This window comes from Pinus tabuliformis, chromosome Q (assembly GCF_031772625.1).
Source record: "Pinus tabuliformis cultivar Carrire ecotype Pingquan chromosome Q, CPIR1, whole genome shotgun sequence".
Classification (NCBI taxonomy): domain Eukaryota; kingdom Viridiplantae; phylum Streptophyta; class Pinopsida; order Pinales; family Pinaceae; genus Pinus; species Pinus tabuliformis.
The window spans coordinates 1,341,606,296-1,341,626,046 of NC_142296.1; the positions used below are offsets into that span (position 1 = coordinate 1,341,606,296).

The 19,751-nt window shown below is 30.3% G+C and overlaps 1 protein-coding gene and 1 pseudogene across 1 annotated transcript; both read right to left on the reverse strand.

Moving 5' to 3' along the window:
- On the reverse strand, positions 1–1,116 carry LOC149224825 (cytochrome P450 750A1 pseudogene; annotated as a pseudogene).
- Positions 1,117–4,338: 3,222 nt separating this feature from the next.
- Positions 4,339–10,221, reverse strand: LOC149224826 (cyclic nucleotide-gated ion channel 2-like). Its single transcript, XM_089386296.1, is given in 9 exon segments — positions 4,339–4,655; positions 4,658–5,063; positions 5,139–5,225; positions 5,755–5,991; positions 7,280–7,391; positions 7,504–7,811; positions 8,559–8,774; positions 9,117–9,783; positions 9,906–10,221. Coding segments are annotated over 9 exon segments (2,187 nt in total). The 5' UTR covers positions 9,938–10,221; the 3' UTR covers positions 4,339–4,533.
- Between the last annotated feature and the right edge of the window lie 9,530 nt (positions 10,222–19,751).

Genomic DNA, 19,751 nt, shown 5'->3' on the forward strand with positions numbered 1-19,751 from the left:
TCAAAGACCTTCCTTCCTTATCTTTGGAAAAGCAAAGAGCGGAAAATGGCTTGATATAGAAGACCCACCTTCTGTCATATCCAGCTCTGATGGATCACCATCTACTCTCCAGTCAAAAGAGTGCAGCAGCTGAGCTAGTGCAAGGTCAATCATGGAAACAGCCATGGCGGCCCCTGGGCACCCTCTCCTCCCTGCTAAGAAGGGAAGCATCCTAAAATTTGATTGAACTGTCACTAAATCCATAACATGGTCATGCTCACCCAATTCATGCATGAATCTCTCCGGCTTGAAAACCAAAGCATCCAACCCCCACACATTGGGATCCCTTCCAATAGTCCACACATTCACGATTACTATTGTTTTTTTAGGTATATTGTATCCGCATACGCTCGTGGTCTCTACAGATTCATGGGGAATCGCTAGCGGCCCCATTGGATGTAATCGCAGCATCTCTTTCACAACACATTGAAGGAACTTCATCCTTCCCACATCGGATCCGTTTACTTTGCCACGTTTTCCGACACAGGATTCTATTTCTTGCTGCAACTTTTTCAGGACATGGGGATGTCTGAGCAGCTCACTCATTGCCCATTCTAACGTGGATGCCGACGTCTCCATTCCAGCGATGAATATGTCCTGTACAAACCAATGGGAAAATAGTTTATGTTGTCAATTAAAAATCAATGTAATATTGAATTGCTGAAGTTAATTTATTTGCATCTAGATTCAGGGGGTTCTTGGGAATATTTTGAAATTTGAAGGACAGGGCAGAGTGTGGTAAAGAGGGATGTCAATTATGTGACCTTCCAATAGATTTCCTAAATTTACAATAAAAAAGAATCGATTTAGCTGTTTAACTCGATTTAAGATTTCCTATCTACATACAAACATAATCAATTTAACTGCTTCCCGTTTGGCTTTGGTGTCTCCCTTTATATCATTGTTATCAGCTGTCATCTGCAGCAACACATCCACGAAATCTTTAACATGCTCTGCCTCTGCCTCTGCCGGTCCCTGGCTGTGGCCGTCGCTGGAGGGCGTGGCGGCCTGAACATGAAGATGATCGTCTATAATTTTCTCAGCGAAGGCATCGTATGTTTTGCTTATTTCCACCATACGCCGCTTGTTACTTGTGTTCTTTGATGGAAGTTTTGTAATGAATGAACGAAATGTGTTCTTTGATGGAAGTTTTGTAATGAATGATTGAAAAATACATGGTGAGAGAAAAATGCATATTATGCTAATTAAGGAACGTTTTTCACTTGTTGAACTTGTAGTATACATGTTAATCTGTTACTTGTGTTCTTTGATGGAAGTTTTGTAATGAATGAACGAAATGTGTTCTTTGATGGAAGTTCTGTAATGAATGATTGAAAAATACATGGTGAGAGAAAAATGCATATTATGCTAATTAAGGAACGTTTTTCACTTGTTGAACTTGTAGTATTGAATTTAACATACTAACACTTTACAACAATGAACTAACAATCTTCATGATGAAAATAATGATATCGAAGATTTATCTACATAATGAAAAAAGAAATATGGGATATTCCAATCACGTTCCGAGGCATTTTTTAAAATGTGGATGTGAGAAAAGGTTGTTGTGGAAGGTGTTGTTTGTATATGGGAAATTTCTTGATCATGGTGTGTAATCTTAATGTTGATAGGTGGAAGGTGTTGTTTGCATATGGGAAATTTCCTGATCATGGTGTGTAATCCTAATGTTGATAGATATGTCTACTTTAAAATGTGGATGTGAGAAAGGTTGTTGTGGAAGGTGTTGTTTGTATATGAGAAATTCCCTGATCATTGTGTGTAATCCTAATGTTGATAGATATGTCTACTAAGTGGTTCTAGTTAATGGGGCATTGATGTGAGCATTCAATATATTTTTATTCTTTATCAAAGTATTTTTTTGTTGTATTTTTGTAATTCAATTTATGCCTTACGGCGTTTCCTTTGCAACATTTGGTGCAAATGCTAGTATAAATTTCAATTTCAATTTTTTTTACTTCAAAAAAATGCAATATCTTTCTCTTTCTCTTTTTAACACGATTAATAACTTGAATCAAAAAAACTGGAGATCAAAATTCTTAAAAAAATCTAGCTGCTTTAAATCAGAAATGCCCAAAGTCATAGTTCACATCAACCAAATAAAATAATACCAATATTTATCCTCAAAATTTAAAGATAAATTCCAGGAGCGCTGAATACGGGGCTACTCAGAAGAAAAAATATTTTCAGCCCGTGGATTCATCAAGCAGAGTTTTCAATCAGGTTCACATAAATGAACGTGGCAGATTAACGGCCATTTTTGTAACCTTCATTTTAAATTTAAAAAACATTAACAAATTAATACGCCCAAGTCCAGCTGATGGGGACGGAGCAGGCGGCCGGTTGGAATAAGTTGAGTAAAAGTTTGACTTTTTTAAATATGGGAGCTAAGTAATCTATATGTTCATGTGATTATGTATATATATATATATATATATATTTTTGTTGGCTATGGGAGCCAATTATGATAAAGGCTTATGTAGTTTGATTCGATAGATAGCAGTAAATTGATAATAGAAGCTTTTATTTATTTTTTGCTAAATCTATTTTCTTCCAAAGTTACTATGAATATTATTTAAATATTTTGATTATAATTTTTAAAAAATTATTTTCTAAATTTATTCTATTGAAAAAATAAACAATATGGTCCCGTTCATTATAGCATTAAATCAATATGGTCCCGTTCATTATAGCATTAAATGAAGCAGTTGTATTGAGAAAAATAAAATGGCTTCCACATTAATTGATCAGTCTAGGATTACATTGCTTCAGTACTTTAACTTAAATTTAAATTTATAATGTTATCTATCGTCACAAATTTGTCCGGATGGCAAATTTCTTATCAGAATTAAAAAATTAAAAAAATCAGAAATAAATTCAACAACACCCAGAACAGCTGAACACCCAAAATCTTAAAAATACAGTTGTAATCAAATTTTTTAAAAAATAACATATAATTTTACTTAAATTTCATTATTTTCTAGATTAATTTGTTAAATTTTGAGATTACACTAATTTAAACCATTTAAGTAATAAACTTCAATGTTTTTTTGCCCCATGTAATTAGAAGACAAATTTCAATGTTTATCATCATTTCAAATTTCTATGTAATATGTCCGCACGCTTTACAAATATTTCTTTCAGGGAAGCTGCTGTAAAGATATTTTTCCAAGTCATTTGCTGGAAAGATTGATAAAGTTGTTGTAAAGCTTTTTAAAATTTTGGTATAGATTGTTCTAAATGTTGATAGAGCCCATTGCCCTAAGGATGGTAATGGTTTATTATATAAAAACTTTGCCCATTGCCCTAAGGATGGTAATGGTTTAATATATAAAAACTTTGCCCATTGCCGTAAGGATGGTAATGGTTTATTATATAAAAATAAGTTTGAAGAGAGAGAATGGAATAGTTTATATAATATTTTATGCGAGAAAATAAATTATTTTTTTAGTAATTATTTAAAAATATTTTTAATTAATAATTTTATATTTAAAAATATTAAAATAGTATTTTTAATTAATAAATTAAAAATAATAATAATAAATAAATTAATATGGATTATAATTAAAATATTTCAATTTGTAATTTATAATTTTATATAAATTAATATTGTTACTTCTAAGTTCAAAGAAAAATTGTGGTGCGAGAAAGATTTAGCATCTAAAAGAAAATTAAGTTATTATAAAAAGGTCATCAATCCCACCGTTGAAGATCAAAAGTATCTCTCTATTCTAACTAGCTCAAAGAAGAAAATTAATATAGCAAAGATTAGAACGAATTCTCATGAGCTCCATAGTGAAACTGGCCGCTGGGCAGTTCCTAAAACACCATGGATGGAAAAGATCTGCCATATTTGTGAGAATAGAAGCATCGAGGATGAAAACCACTTCCTCTTAGAGTGCCCTGCATACAACCACATTAGATCTCAATTTCACAACCTTTGTTACAATACTGACCTTCATAGCTTTTTACAATGCCAAAATTATAGTGAACTCGGGAGGCTTCTCTCCAAGCTTTTTGAGCATAGGAATAAAATCTTAAATCAAAATAAATAATTTGTCTTTTTAGGTCCGATAAATCATTATTTGATCTCAGCGGACATTAACCATCATCATCATCATAAAATAACTCAAAATAAAAATATAATTTTTTTTATAATTTCATATTATTTAATTTTATATAAAATAAATTTTAAAATTAAAATTTATTAAATTTTAATTTTATTCATTATATTGGAAAATGAATCACACTTACTGATTGGAAGACAGACAGAACAAAATCTTCAATATAATTTTTTCAGAAAACCTCTCTATACTTTATTTATTATAATCAACTTTGATAAAATATAATCACAAACAAAAATCCCACCATAATATAATATAATCTCCACTTGAAAACCCAAACAAATATCCCACAATAAAAATATAATAGCCTTAATTGAATTAAGAATATGAAGACTGGTTCTATGACATTGGATTACTCAAGGTGGTCATTGGGTTTAGGCGACATGAACATTGCTGCGTAGTGGCGCAGACGGTCTTGGTCTGAGAGCGATCTAGTTAAAGGATTGCTGATACCCTGAATCCCGAGCAGGGCGAAGCAGCAGAGGAAGAAATAGAGAGCGAAGATCTCACTTTGTACTTTCTCCATACTAATTGAATGGTAACAGCGGCCCATGTTCTCCAACTCGATGAGTAATAACGCGCAGTGCGTCTGTGTTTTTCATTTGCGAATTTGTAACGGAAATGGTCTGTCATGTACTTGAGATCCTGCGCATCCAGCCCAAACGCCTCTGTGGGTTCGAGGCTCGTGAAAGTTGCAGAAGATGGGGGAAGTCTTTCCAAGAAGGGCCTCCTCAGACACCATGATAATAATTCGTCTCCACAGAAGTTGCCAGGGCCGAGCATGCATGTGCTCACCATGCCTTTGCTTAGATTTTGGGTACTCTTCAGATGGCCTTTTACTATGAATAACATCCGTTGCACAGGGTCTCCTTCTCTCAGAATCTGCCATGCCATTAATTGGATGATGATAATTACTTTTAAAATTGAGTTGAGAATGGATGAAAGTCATTGAATTACCTTTTCTTCTTTTGTAAAGAGCAAAGGCTGGACTCTCTCGCAGATATTGTCCAGAATAAGATCACCCACGTTTTCAAATAATGGCACCTGTTAATGGAACAAAACTCAATGAAAATTTTTATTAAGATTTTGTATTTAACATTAAAGTTGTAGAGCTCAGGATGTTTTGGATTGATAGTAATTGATGGTAAATGGGTAAATTCAAATGACTAAATCCTCAGAATTTGTAAAATTTATTAAGATTTTATATTTAACATTAAAACTAACTATGGAGTTCATGGGATTTTGGATTGATAGCGAATAAGGCACTCTTGTTGTTCAAATCCATAAATACATTATTAAGGCACTCTTTGCTGTTCAAATCCAATAAATGCTAATTTACTTATAAAACATTAAAAAAATTAAAACTATAACAAATTAGCCTTGGCTTAAACTTAACCATTATATGATATTTCATTGGATTATAAATTCTAAAATTAAACAAAAAATTATTCGACTTTGAATATTCCCCCAATCAGCAATCCAACCCCAACCCATACTTTAAATATTCCCAAAATCAGCAATCCAACAGCAAGCCATGCCAATTAAGCCAAAAGAGCCGATAGAAAATTATTACCTGCTTGATAAGATCAAGGCAGAGGTGGCGCTTTATGTCTCTCCTCAGCCCTTCCGGCAGATCACTTATCATTTCAGTTTCATTAACTCCACGCGTTGCAGCCCAGCGTTGGCGTTCAAATCGTCTTACTCTCTGTCTCAGTGGTGAGGGGAGTTGTCTCCTCTTCATCCACCATTCTAAGTCCCGTGTCTTCAGCTGCAGCAGTCGTTTCTTTTGCATAACTGCGTGTAGAAAAACCTGCATGAATGGACAAGATAAATGGATGTGATTACAGGCAAAGTGTTATTTAATTCTAGATTTAATAACATATGAATTAGGGTATTGATATAATATCTTCCAAAAATTAAGTTATAAATGAGGCAAATATTTTTTTTTTCTTTTGAAAAATTACATAGAAATTTTAGGGTTGATGAGGTTTAGCATTAGGATAAGGTTGGAGAGCAATATCAACAACTTTTGTTGATTTTGTTCTCCATCCTTGTCTTGATGATGAACCTCAATAGAAGTTCAAAAGATGTTGACTCTAAAATTTCTATGTGATTTCTCCATAAAATCTCTACTTAAATCATGAATCACAAAAATATCAGATCTAAAATACTAATATGTTTTCAAGTAAAATAATTATTTAACAAATAAATTAAAATAAATAGTTTACATAATTTTTTATAATTTCTTCTTAATAATGATTTTGTTCATCCTTTTTAAGATATAAAAAAGATAATTAACAAATAAAAATACTTGTGAATTCACATGTTTTAATTAACCAACCAAAAATTTCAAAAAATACTTTTGAACCCACATAATTTGCAGAAACTATAACATTTTGTTCAATCACATTCTCATCCTTCATCCTTTATTAAAAAAAATAGAAATAATTTGACAGAAAGGATCAATTTCAAAAGGAAAAAAAAGCAGTGAAAAAGTATATATATATCTATATATATATAATTAATTAATTAATTACATTAATAGTTTATGGGTATGATATATTTAGGAATAGGGATTTTAGAGTTTTTATGGAGAAATCTGTATTCTATTTAAATTGAGTTTCGGAATTTCAATTTTTTAAGAAATAAAAATATGTAGTGTAAAATTTCATAGTTTGAGAATATTTTTAGTATTTCCAATTCAATCCGCTACTATCCTGATACCATAAATTCTTAACAATATACAAATCAAATTACTTAATAATATATAAATCAAATCACTCATATGATAAATTAAAACATAAATTCTTAACAATATATAAATCAAATCAATATATAAATCAAATCACTGATATGATAAATTAAAACAAGTAAAAATAAATTACTTAATAATATATAAATCAAATCACTCATATGATAAATTAAAACATAAATTCTTAACAATATATAAATCAAATCAATATATAAATCAAATCACTGATATGATAAATTAAAACAAGTAAAAATAGTGATGGCTATCCTACTTTAATCAACACAGTTTTAGAACACCTAGCTTTTCCTGTAAAGTAAAATTCAATGGTGTGCACAAATATATCTACCTGAATATTCCCAATGAGCAGTGTAAACAGGAGGAGACCACTAAGAACGATAATGATGCTGAATACCACCTCAATCCAATGGCACGTTGGTTCCAAATCATTGCCAAATGTGCTGCAATTTTGAATTCAATCCTTGAGTTCAATTGTAATCACTGATATCTTAAGGAAGGCTACTACAGAAATAATAGGAAGAATCCATCAAATGAACAGCAACTATACCATACCTTAAGGTCATGAGGCCCCAGAAAATTGGGTACAACGTTCTTTCTGTCCATCTTGTACTGGTAACTAAGGGCAGTGCCCATTTGTAGATGCCATAGTGGAATTTGCCATCTCCACTCAAGCAGCCGGAGTGAAAAGTGTCATTTTTGCTCCAGCTGGAGGGTAGTAGATCATCCTTGTCAAGGCTATAACGAATGGGTTTACTGCATCCCAACATTAACAAGTTGCAATCGTCTGTGTTTTTGCATTCTCTATGCAGACATGCTGCTACTCTTTGGATAGCCAATACATACCAACACCCTCCAGCTACCTGTAAAAATCTTGGTCTCTTCAAAATGCCTCATTTAAACCCAAGAACCCCAGTTTGCACAATATGCATGATAATGGTTAAAGAGTTTCAAGGAAGAACTTGCTAATAAAAATCTCAATGGATTGCTGTCTGTCTATCTGATTTATTGGTGTTGCAAAATTCTGCATGGGTCATCTATTACTGGCATATCTATTTATATAGCAGAATTTTAATCTGGGAAAATTCAAAATTAATATACCTTGAACTCAAAATTCAGTAAACTCTAAGAGAACTTTGCAGCAGACACAAATTTAAACCATACATAAACATTAAAAAGCTTCCCCTTGCACAAAATCCAACGAAAAATTCCAGATATAAGTTATTGAAATGGATGTTATTTAACTGTTCCAAGGTTTTGACTTACATATAATCCAAATTTGTCAAAACACTAAAACATAATATACAACTCAAAACAACTGCAAAATTTGTAAGAAATAACAACGCTTACTGAAATTTTTGTGATCTCATTATGGTGACTTACATATAATCCAAATTTGTCAAAACACTAAAACATAATATACAACTCAAAACAACTGCAAAATTTGTAAGAAATAACAACGCTTACTGAAATTTTTGTGATCTCATTATGGTTTGAAGCCTAAACTTACATCAGATATTATAAAATATCACAATATACCATAAGATACTTTATATATAAGTTATTTTGAAAAATTTCTGATCTCAGAACGGTTGGAAGCTTGAACTTACATGGGACGCTATAAAATATCCTATCAAATTCAGGGCGAATCCCCACCAAACTGTACCAAAAATGTAACCTGTTACTCTTTGCATCCGGCGCATGAGGCAGACAGAATGGTAAGCCTTGGGTAGATATTGAAATAAGAATATTAGGAGCAGCACTGTCATAATATAAGTGATTTCTCCCCTTTTTATAAGGTCTGGCACAACCAACCAGAACACCACCTGCACAAATAAATAGGCATTCAATAGCAATACGAATTAGAATATGATAAAGTCTATGTAGGATTTATGGAAAAGATTAAATAATTATAATAAAAAAACTCTTTATACTTCAAGATAAGTTCATCTTTGCCTTCACCTAAAAAGATATCTCGATCTCTATATTTAAATAAAAATCAGAGAATCTGAGAATCTAGAAATATGTAAATCCAAAGCCTGTCAATCCAAATGCTCTAAGAATATAGTAAAATGGCAATCAACACCCAACTGCTCTAGGACTTTAGTAAAATGTCAATCAACACCCAGCTGCTGTAAGAATTTAGAAAAATGTCAATCAACACCCACCTGTGGAAGTGGCAGTATGACAAATATATCAAACCAAAAGCCTTTGAGAGAACGCAAGTAATGGAGAGCAATTAAACGAGCATCCCAAACAAGTTTCCCAGAGCCCACTACAAGTGATTCCTTTGACACATATGCAAGCCTGAGCTGCAACCAAATATGCCATAAATGCAAGGCATCACTGGTAGAACGCAGAACAGTCACGAGAACAGCGAACTTCCCATCTAGGTAGATGCACATTAGGTCTTTACTAATGGATAGAACATAAAAGAAAAGGGGGTCAATTGCCAATCCAATGGCACACACAGGAAGAATAATCCTGTTCCATCTCTGGATGGCTTTGCTTCTTGGGTCCAATACTATTCCAAATATCCATTTATCTCTCTTCCTTGACTGCAGGCATGGCTGATGAACTTGGCATTCGGTTGGAAAAACAGAGGAACCTGCATTGGCTTCCCAGTGGAGATGGTTGCTCTTATTACAGCTAATGGAATGGAAAGCTGGAGTTTCTATCTGGGTGCAAGCAAAACACTCCTCTGCTGATGTGCCTCCAGATCTTGACAGGGCAGGAGAGGCCACTGCTGCAATTGATTCTTCCCCTGCTCCTTGAGATATATTGTCTCCAGGAGGTGTTGAATTTTCTGTGCCCCTTGAAGCTTTGGAAAGCCATCTGCAAATATACTTCAGGTCCAGTCAGCGCATTCTATTGCAAGATCTTAGTTGCAGCTACTCCATAACTATTTTTCAATCAAGCAGACTAGAACATTGAATATAGGAATTTAGATTACTTACCCTGCAGCTATACTCTTCAAAAAAGATGACATGCTTCTGGTTGTTATACCATTCTATGTTATTCCAATGAATAAATTTCCAAGCCAAAAGACCAGGTGGAATCTCAGTCCTGAATCAACACACAGGAAAAGGATTTAGGATTACATAGCAATCTTGCCAATCAAAGCATTGCGGCCTTCCCTTTATATTCAGGTTTAAACACACAGGAAAAGGATTTAGGATTATGTAACACGCTTGTCATTCAAAGAATTGGGTCCTCTCGTTTTTATTTAGGTTTTAATCTTTCTCGTATAGATGATGAAGGGTAGTTTTTCTCTTAAATTTTTGGATCCAGGATACCTGAACAGTAAGAAGTAACAGTCCAAGTAATTTAAGTACGAGACTCTATCATATTAAACTCTGCAGGATTCCAACCATTAAATTAACCTTTGTAACTACATCCAACATTAATTGTGAAGAGTACTATCAAAAAAATTATCACAGAGCTTTTTATCCTTCACAGCGTAAAGATGTGGTGATCAGTGAGCCATCAATTCAGCGTTTGTTTGGGCAGCTCTCAATTTTATCATTAATATGAAAACGACAACAAACAAAATATCATAGTAAACTCTACATGACGAAAATACAAATGTGCTGCGTTTTGCACCGTACGGCCCTTTAAAGAACTGCTCAATGCATCAGGGAAGAATAGTTCAACGGAACGGCCCAAAATCAACAATCCTGTGATTCAGTGCATGACATGTGTTTAGTTTAGTTTAGTTTTTTTTTTGTCCCCGCCAAATGACGTTTTTTCGCCACTTGCCAATAACCGATTGATATGGTGGAGAGAAATGGAAACTATTTCTAAAAAATATGGAGAGATTCTGAAGAAAACTGTGAGGTCCCGAATTTAGATGTTGATATAGTAATTTGCAGATATCCCGGTGAAAAATTTTGTCCCTGTTTTATATGTTGATGTAGTAATTTTGGAATAATTTTATGTTGAGGTAGTAAGTTTGGGATAATTTCAGAGATTGCTACGGTAGAAAATAATTTTATATTAGCGTAGATTTATTTTAAATATAGATTTAATATGAGTTGAGAGGGATCTAATTTCTTCATTTGTAATTTGTTTTGGTATGAGTTGACATTATTTAAATGTTTGTATAGTTATTTTTATTTTTTTAATAGATTTTTAATTTTTTTATTTTGGTCCATAAAAGGAAAATTTTAACTTTGATGAGCGACCGACAGACTTACACGGCTGTAGAATTAGCTTCTGGGCTCAATAATTGATAATTTTGTTTGATTATTAAAATGTATAAGAAATTCATTAAATGTAAACAAATGTGTTTATTAAATTATTTTTGTTGTAAAGTAAATTTATATGTCCTTGTCTGTATAATAATTTTAGATGTGTACTTTAAATATTGATCAAATTTATTGAATTATATGGTGTATAAGAAATTTAGCCATGATAATTAAGATAAATGTTTTTATTAAATTGTTTTTCTATTTATAATTTTATTTTTGTAAAAGTAATTTTGTAATATTCTTTTTTTATAATGTGGCTTTTTCTTATTTAAAATATATTTTAATGTATAAATTGATTCAATATTTGGAAAATTTTTGAAACTTAGATTTTATCATTCAAATTGTGATTCTAATAAATTTCTAACAAAATTAATTAAAAAATATTTCTAAACAAGTCATTGTTGCTTGCAAAAGAAAAAAAAGGATTATTTTGTCTATCATCCAAGCAATTGGAAAAAAACACTTATAAAGTTATTCCTTCAAGTCATTTATTAGAAAATCAACATGGCTTGCTTTGTCAGGACTTGGTTTATTCCTTGTCAACTAGAAAACAAGAGAGTAGTAACCAAACCAAAGGACAGATAGAGGAGAAGTAGTTGTTGTACTGATAGTCTTCCTTCCTGAAGTAAGAGGGAGACATATGTTTACTTTTCCTTTGGTAGGCTTCACAAAATTGACATATGTTTAATTTTCCTTTGGTAGGTTGTACATAAATTACATGGAAACAAATTCTTAAAAACAGTGGCAAGAAACATAAAACAAATACACAAAGATTTTCCCTGGATCCCTAAACCAAGACTACCAGATTGATTTTTCATTATATTCTTTCAATGTTACAATACATATATATACATGTTGAAGCATTCATAAACCCCAATTAGAACATAATGATGGTTCCCTTGACCAGATCTACAAAATACCATGGGCAGAAAATCATCATGCCCAAATCCATGCACAAAACCATAGGTAGGTCCGCCCACCTAATATAGGGTCCAAAAAATTTCCGAGGGCGCTGCCTTAGACGCCGTACAAGGGGACTACCGCCCCCCAACAGGGAAGTTGCACCCCCCTACTATGCCTAGTGCAACAAACAGGGGGATCTATTGCCTTAAATATTGATTTTTCATTATGTTCTTTTTAATGTTACAATACATATATATACATGTTGAAGCATTCATAAACCCCAATTAGAACATAACGATAGTTCCCTTGACCAAATCTATAAAATACCATGGGCAGAAAACTATATTGCCCAAATCTATGCACAAAACCATAGGTAGGTCTGCCCACCTAATATAGGGTCAAAAACATTTCCTAGGGTGCTGCCTAAGACCTTGTACAAGGGGACTACCACCCCCCAACAGGGGAGGTTGCACCCCCCTACTATGCCCGGTGCAACAAACAGGGGGATCTATCACCTACCAGATTGAATTTTCAATATGTTCTTTTCAATGTTACAATACATATATATGTACATGTTGAAGCATTCATAAACCCCAATTAGAACATAATGATAGTCCCCTTCATCAGATCTACAAAATACCATGGGCAGAAAACTATCATGCCCAAATCCATGCACAAAACCATAGGTAGGTCCGCCCACCTAATATAGGGTCCAAAAAATTTCTCAGGGCGTTGCCTCAGACCCCATACAAGGGGCCTACCGCTTCCCAATAGGGGAGGTTGCACCCCTCTACTATGCCCGGTGCAACAAACATGGAGATCTGTCACCTACCAGATTGATTTTTCATTATGTTTTTTTCAATGTTACAATACATATATATACATGTTAAAACATTCATAAACCCCAATTAGAACATAACCATAGTTCCCTTGACCGGATCTACAAAATACCATGGGCAGAAAACCATAATGCCTAAATCCATGCACAAAACCATAGGAAGGTCCACCCACCTAATATAGGATCCAAAAATTTTCCCAGGGCGCTGCCTCAAACCCTGTACAAGGGGGCTACTGCCCCCAACACGGGAGGTTGCACCCCCTAACTATGCCCGGTGCAACAAACAGGGGATCTATCGCCCCAATGCATGCAACTAGTCGTGGAAAGAATATAACACATACCCAACACCTTCTTTAATGTGATATTTAGTCGTTAAAGTCCAAACAAATTCACTGCGCTTTGACAATCATTTCACTATAAAAGACCTTCTCAACCTCTCTTTCCTTCTTAAAACCTAGAGCATAAAATAAAATTAAAACAATTGTGATATTTAATCCTTGAGTCCGAGCAATTTGCCTCGGCTTTGCAAATCATTTCACTGTCGTTATACCACTCTAGATTTGTTCTCTTCACTCATCTTTTCATTACAAGAATCAATTGGTTATCGCTATCAAAGATATATATTACAAGCTATTCCTTCGGAAAAAAAAATATTACAAGCTATTTTTTCCATTGTATTTAACAAAACCATAAAACAAAGTCTTGTAGTTGAATATAAAAGTAGTTTATAGGGAAAACTACCAGCAATCATCCATCTCGAAAAATAATAAATAATTAGAGATCATTAAAGCATTTTTCTTGAGATCTGTGTTCAAAGTTTATTTGTATTTATCCTGAAAAACATCAATATTTTCATTATTTGAAACATAAATAAAATTTAACGAAAGGAGAAGGAAGTCGCATTTAGTTTTACCAAGAAAGTTGGATTGCCACTCATATACCTCATATTTTAGGGTGTCCTTAATAGGTTTATCTATTGTTCTCTTAACCCCTATTTGCCTAGGTTTGTACAATTTATAATGGACATTAAATAAAATTTAGTTATTGATAACCCTAGATTTGATATATATAGCAGAAAACCTAAAGACACTATTAAAGGAAGTCATGGCATGTACAATAAAGATGGTGGGTAAGGTATTACAGTTAAAAAAAAATTAATGTAAAATTGTGATAAGATTAGAATTATTAATATTATGTATTTACTTTTCTATATGGTAATATAAAACTATAATATACTTTCATTTTTTAAGTCATTATTTCAAGTTTAGTCTAGTTAGTTTATACGAAAGACCAATTAATACTAAAATAAGAAGTAGCATTATTTGGCTTAAGGAAAGAAATAGTTTTGTAATATTTAACCTAAAAACAAACATTTTAAAAAAAATCGACTTAATATTTGAATATCATCTCAATTGAACATGTAAAGATTTCTTTTATTAACCTATATGACATTATAAAAAACATATATTTCAATATAATACAAACATACTACAAACAAAAATATATAAAACAAAATTTACTTTAATTGTTTCACATATCCTAAAACTATTGTGAAGTTCAAAGAAAAATGACAAGTTCATCACTAAAACTCCTATTTACTTTACAAAAATAACAAATTCATCACTAAAACCCCTATTTATTTTCACTTTAATAAGAATGAAAATAAAGAAGAAAATAGAAAAAAGTAAAAGACATGTCTGCTTTGGACAAGTCTAATAATATTGGAATTCAAAAAAGAAATAAAAAAGAGTGAAAAACAAATAAAAAAGTAAAAAACAAATAAATTATACTATAAAAAAAAATAAAAAAATAGAAAAATAAAGATGAAAAATAATACAAAAATCAAGTAACTGTCAATATATAATTAAAATAAATAAATGAAAAGTCTTATTTTTGTAGAGAGAATATATGAAAATAAACCATATTTATAATTATATGTTTAAAAATAAATAATGATTATATTTAAATATAAAAATAAAGATATGAAATATATATATATATATATATATATATATATATATATATATATATTTATTTATTTTATAAAATATAAATATCATATAAATAATATATAATTTAAACTTTTCTTTATAAAATTATTATTTCATTAATATTTCATAAATATTAATTATCAATAAAAATAATGAATATTCATTAAAGTATTTTATTTTCATTAAAAACATGAATAACAAACCAATCATATAATAACAATAAATTTGAAAGCTACAAAATAACAATAAATTTGAAAGCCACAAAATGACAAATGCGAAAACCTTTTTATAGGTTGATTGGAATTTATTGAAAGCCACAAAATGACAAATGGGAAAACCTTTTTATATGTTGATTGGAATTTATTTGATTATGTACATATATTTTTTATGAAAATTTTATATATATATTAGTTTGGAAATTTTTATTAATAGTAATTATTTTGTAGGAATGTCTAAATTTCCAGTTCATAAGTGAATCTATTTTTCAGACATAAAAAATGAGAGAAATAAGAGAAAAAAACAATAATTATTTTTATTTTATATTTCTACAAATTATATATATAATTAACAGTTATAAAATCATTATCTTTAATAGTATATAATTTACTTTAAGCCTCAAAGGTTAGCTCAATTGGTTAGTCCTCGTTGTTAAGTATTTGGTTGATTAGGAGGTCACAGCATCAATTCTCCTCTATGCCCTCTTTAAAAGATTCCCTTAGGGGATTTTCTTCCCTTTAGGTCCCTCTTTTAAAAGATTCCCTTCGGGTCCCTCTTTTAAAAGATTCCCTTCGGGTCCCTCTTTTAAAAGATTCCCTTCGGGGGTTGATCTACCCAGATTTTCTTCCCTTTGGGTCCCTTCGCGATTGATAGCACACACATTTCCGTTTCTTCCCTTCATGTCCCTTCGCGGTTGATAGCACATTTTCTTCCCTTCAGGTCCCTTCGCAGTTGATAGCGCTCACATTTCCGTTTCTTCCCGATGTAGTGCTCAGATTTCTGTTTCTTCCCTAGATTTCCGTTTCTTCCCTTCGGGTCCCTTCGCGGTTGATAGCGCTCAGATTTCCGTTTCTTCCCTTCGCAGTTGATAGTGTTCAGATTTCCGTGGATGTAGAGCTCAGATTTCCGTTTCTTCCCAATGTAGTGCTCAAATTTCCGTTTCTTCCCTTCGGGTCCCTTTGCGGTTGATAGCGCTCAAATTTCCGTGGATGTAGTGGCCACCTGTGAATCACCTCTAAAAAAATAATTTACTTTATAATAAAACTTTATAGACAAATTATATATATATATATATATATATATATATATATATATATATATATATATATATATATATATATATATTATTTTATTTTATTTTTTTATAAACAAAAATGAGAATTTTGTATTAAGTTAGAAGTCTATACCAAGAACTCAAGAGATACATAAGAAATATATAGTTGTGTCTCTATTTTTTTCCTAATCCCTCTTACCTATCATATTCTAAAACAAAAGTTTAGGGCCTTCATAGGGTTCTTTTGCAAATTGCTTAATTATTCTCAAAATGCTTTTTAACATTTGACTATGGAATGTTAATAGGTATGTGAAGACCATTTATACTGAACTCCCCCAAACCTAGTTTGTAGCCTTCATGGGATTCCTTTTGCAATCTGCTTAATTCTTCTCAAAATGCTTTTTAAGGGTTTTTACTTTCCCTTCTTGCGACCCCTAAGCAATTTTTTGATATATTGATTAGAATATGTATTTATTTATATAAATTTAAATTTTAGTATAATTGATTTTACATTATTTTTTTAAAATATAATTTATATAAAATTTTAATTATAAAATAACTATCTTTAAAATTATATAACTAATGTTATAATATTGTTTTGGAAAGAAAAACCACATTTTGATAAATTAGAAAACACTTTTTCATATAATAATTCCACAACATTGGTTTCTGTGAGATTTTATTTATGAGAAAAAACACATTTGATATTAAAAAGTAAGATTAATTTGTTTCATTTATCAAGAAAAAATGTTTATATTGAATGGAATTTTAAAAGGTTATTTATAAACATTTTATTACTATATTTAATTTAATTTAATAATAAGGGGAGATTAAGAATGGTATATTAATTATATTTTTAGAATATTAATATATTATTTTTAAAATCATAATTTATTATATTAAATTAGCGCTTGGCTATGAGTTTTTATTAATATGATGTAAATATATTATTAAGTAACAATATTAGTTGAACAGCCTCAAGGGTTAGTTCAGTCTGTGCCAGTAGGCCGAGGGGCGATTAGCCCAAATTTTTTCACTGATCAAGGTGTTTGTGAACCACACTAAAAAAAAAAAAATTACAGTTGAACAAGTATGTTATAAAATTGTTATTTTAAAAAAAATCACTAAATTCAACATAAAACTTTAAAATACGTTTTTTTTTAATATTTAAAAAATATTTTACATTAATAAAAATATAATTTTAAAAATAATATTTTTATATATTTATCTCATTTTTATAATAATTAATAAATCAATTATAAATTAATTTTTAACTTTAATAACATATTTAAATATTTTCAATTTCATTTCTATATATATAAACTTTTTTCAGTACGATATATATAAACTTATTTTTATTAATTAATTGAAATTAATTAATTTATAAAACTTTATAAATTTTATATTTATTTATTCCATCACCATCTTGATTAAAATATCACATATCTACATGAAAAAACATATAACTGTCTAATTAAACTAATCATATTACAACCATAGTTATTTTGTTAATTCTCTGAAATATCAATATTTTGTTTTATTCCATATATCATTAATGGAAAGAGATTGTGTAATAATAATAAAATAGAGAAATAGTTTTAAGAAAATAGTCCGTTAATTCTCTCACATGTCAATGTTATTTTGTTTTATTCCATATATTATTGATGGAAAGATAGATTATGTAATGACAATAAAATAGTAAAATAATTTTTTAAATATATGTTTATGATGTTTTAACTTTATAAATATTTAATAAATAAAATTAATTAATCATATATATATATATGGGGTTGAATTTAAAAAAAAAAAAACATTACTAATACATATTTAAATCTAAAATTTTAATATACTATTCATAACTTAAAAAAATTGAATATTCTATTCCAACTAAATCAGCAAATTTAACTAAAGAATAAAATGTGACCACCAAAACAAAATGTAGTGATGAATGATACATATAAAAATATTTGTGATGTATTTTTCTCTAGGTGGAAGAACATGAAGAACTAGCTAGTATTGAGGAGTAGCTAGTAAACAAACCAAATCTTAGGTCTCTAGTCAATCTAGCCATTACAAACACTATTGGTATTTCCACATCCTCTTGATAATTTTAGATAACTTATGGTTTTTCTACTTCACTTGGAATTCACCAATAATGTATTGCATAATGAAATTTTGGTCAACGCATCTTTTTGTATATATCTTGTTAACATATAGACATTTGGGATAAAACATTAACTTTTATAGTATGTATGATTTTCAATCTAATAGACCAAACAAAAAGATTTTGATATTATGAAATGTAGTACCTATTTAATTAAAAAGAAAAAAAAAATTCTTCTTTAAAAAAAATAAAATTACTTTGTGACATATTATATTTGAGTTTGGTTTCCATTACTTTCTTTATGGTGTGTTTTTATAAAGTTGTTGTGCTAAATAATAAAGTTCTATTCCCCACACCAATGCTCTACGTAAAGTAAATTCTTACGAGACATGTAAATGTGAGTACTTTGACATGAGTAATTTGACACATATCAACATATGATTCCTTATTCTATTAATTAAATAACGACTTTGAGTTTGATTCCCACCTCTCCTTAACATTCCTACACTTTCCTAGCCCTTTCTCCAATTTTTGTGATGTTAGTGAATTTTTACTATTTAGGTGATGTTAGTGAATTTTTACCAATTATCATGATATAAAGATCTTGAATTTGATTTCCACTTCCCCTTAAGATTTTGACATTGTCTTCTCCTTCTTCTCTAATTCTTTATCATTTAATAATTACATTAATATAAAAAATCCATTAATCATTATCTTAAATTCTTATTTCTTATAAATTATGAATTATAAATTATACAATTTGATAAACTTTTTTCTTAACATTTTCTAATATTTTTATAAATTACATTATATATATTTTCATTAATAAGAAAGAATTTTAAAATCATATATTATGTCATTAATTTAAAACCAAAATTATTGTCAGATCTAAGACTTTTATGATCCATATTGTAAAAAATGTTTTTCAAATAAATCACATCATTAAGATTTGGTCAAATAATATAATTCATCCTCATGATTACATTAGTTATTATATACTTATTTCATATTTTTAAATTTTGAGTAACTTTTAAAAATTCTTATTCTATCCTATACCATATACATATAAAAAAATAAAATAACTCACTTAAACACAAAAATATACGTTGTGTAACATTTGATTATGATGACCTTTTTGACTTCTTTTAATCTAACTTCCTTTAGTCTCGTCGACATTAAAATAATTTCTTTTTTCTTTCTATTATCAGCTACCGCAGATGATGCCTTTTGGCATCTTAGTATACATTATTGGAGACAACTTTTCCAGAACTGTTAAAGGACGCGGTACTCATCCAACTGATTTTTGAAATCAGAACCGGTCCTGCTTATTGTCCCTGTAGAATGTCACGATACATACCAACCTCGATATAAATTTATATTTATAAATTCAAATGAGTTTTGGCCACAAGACAAAGAGACAAAAACCAACAGTACAGCGATTTGGATG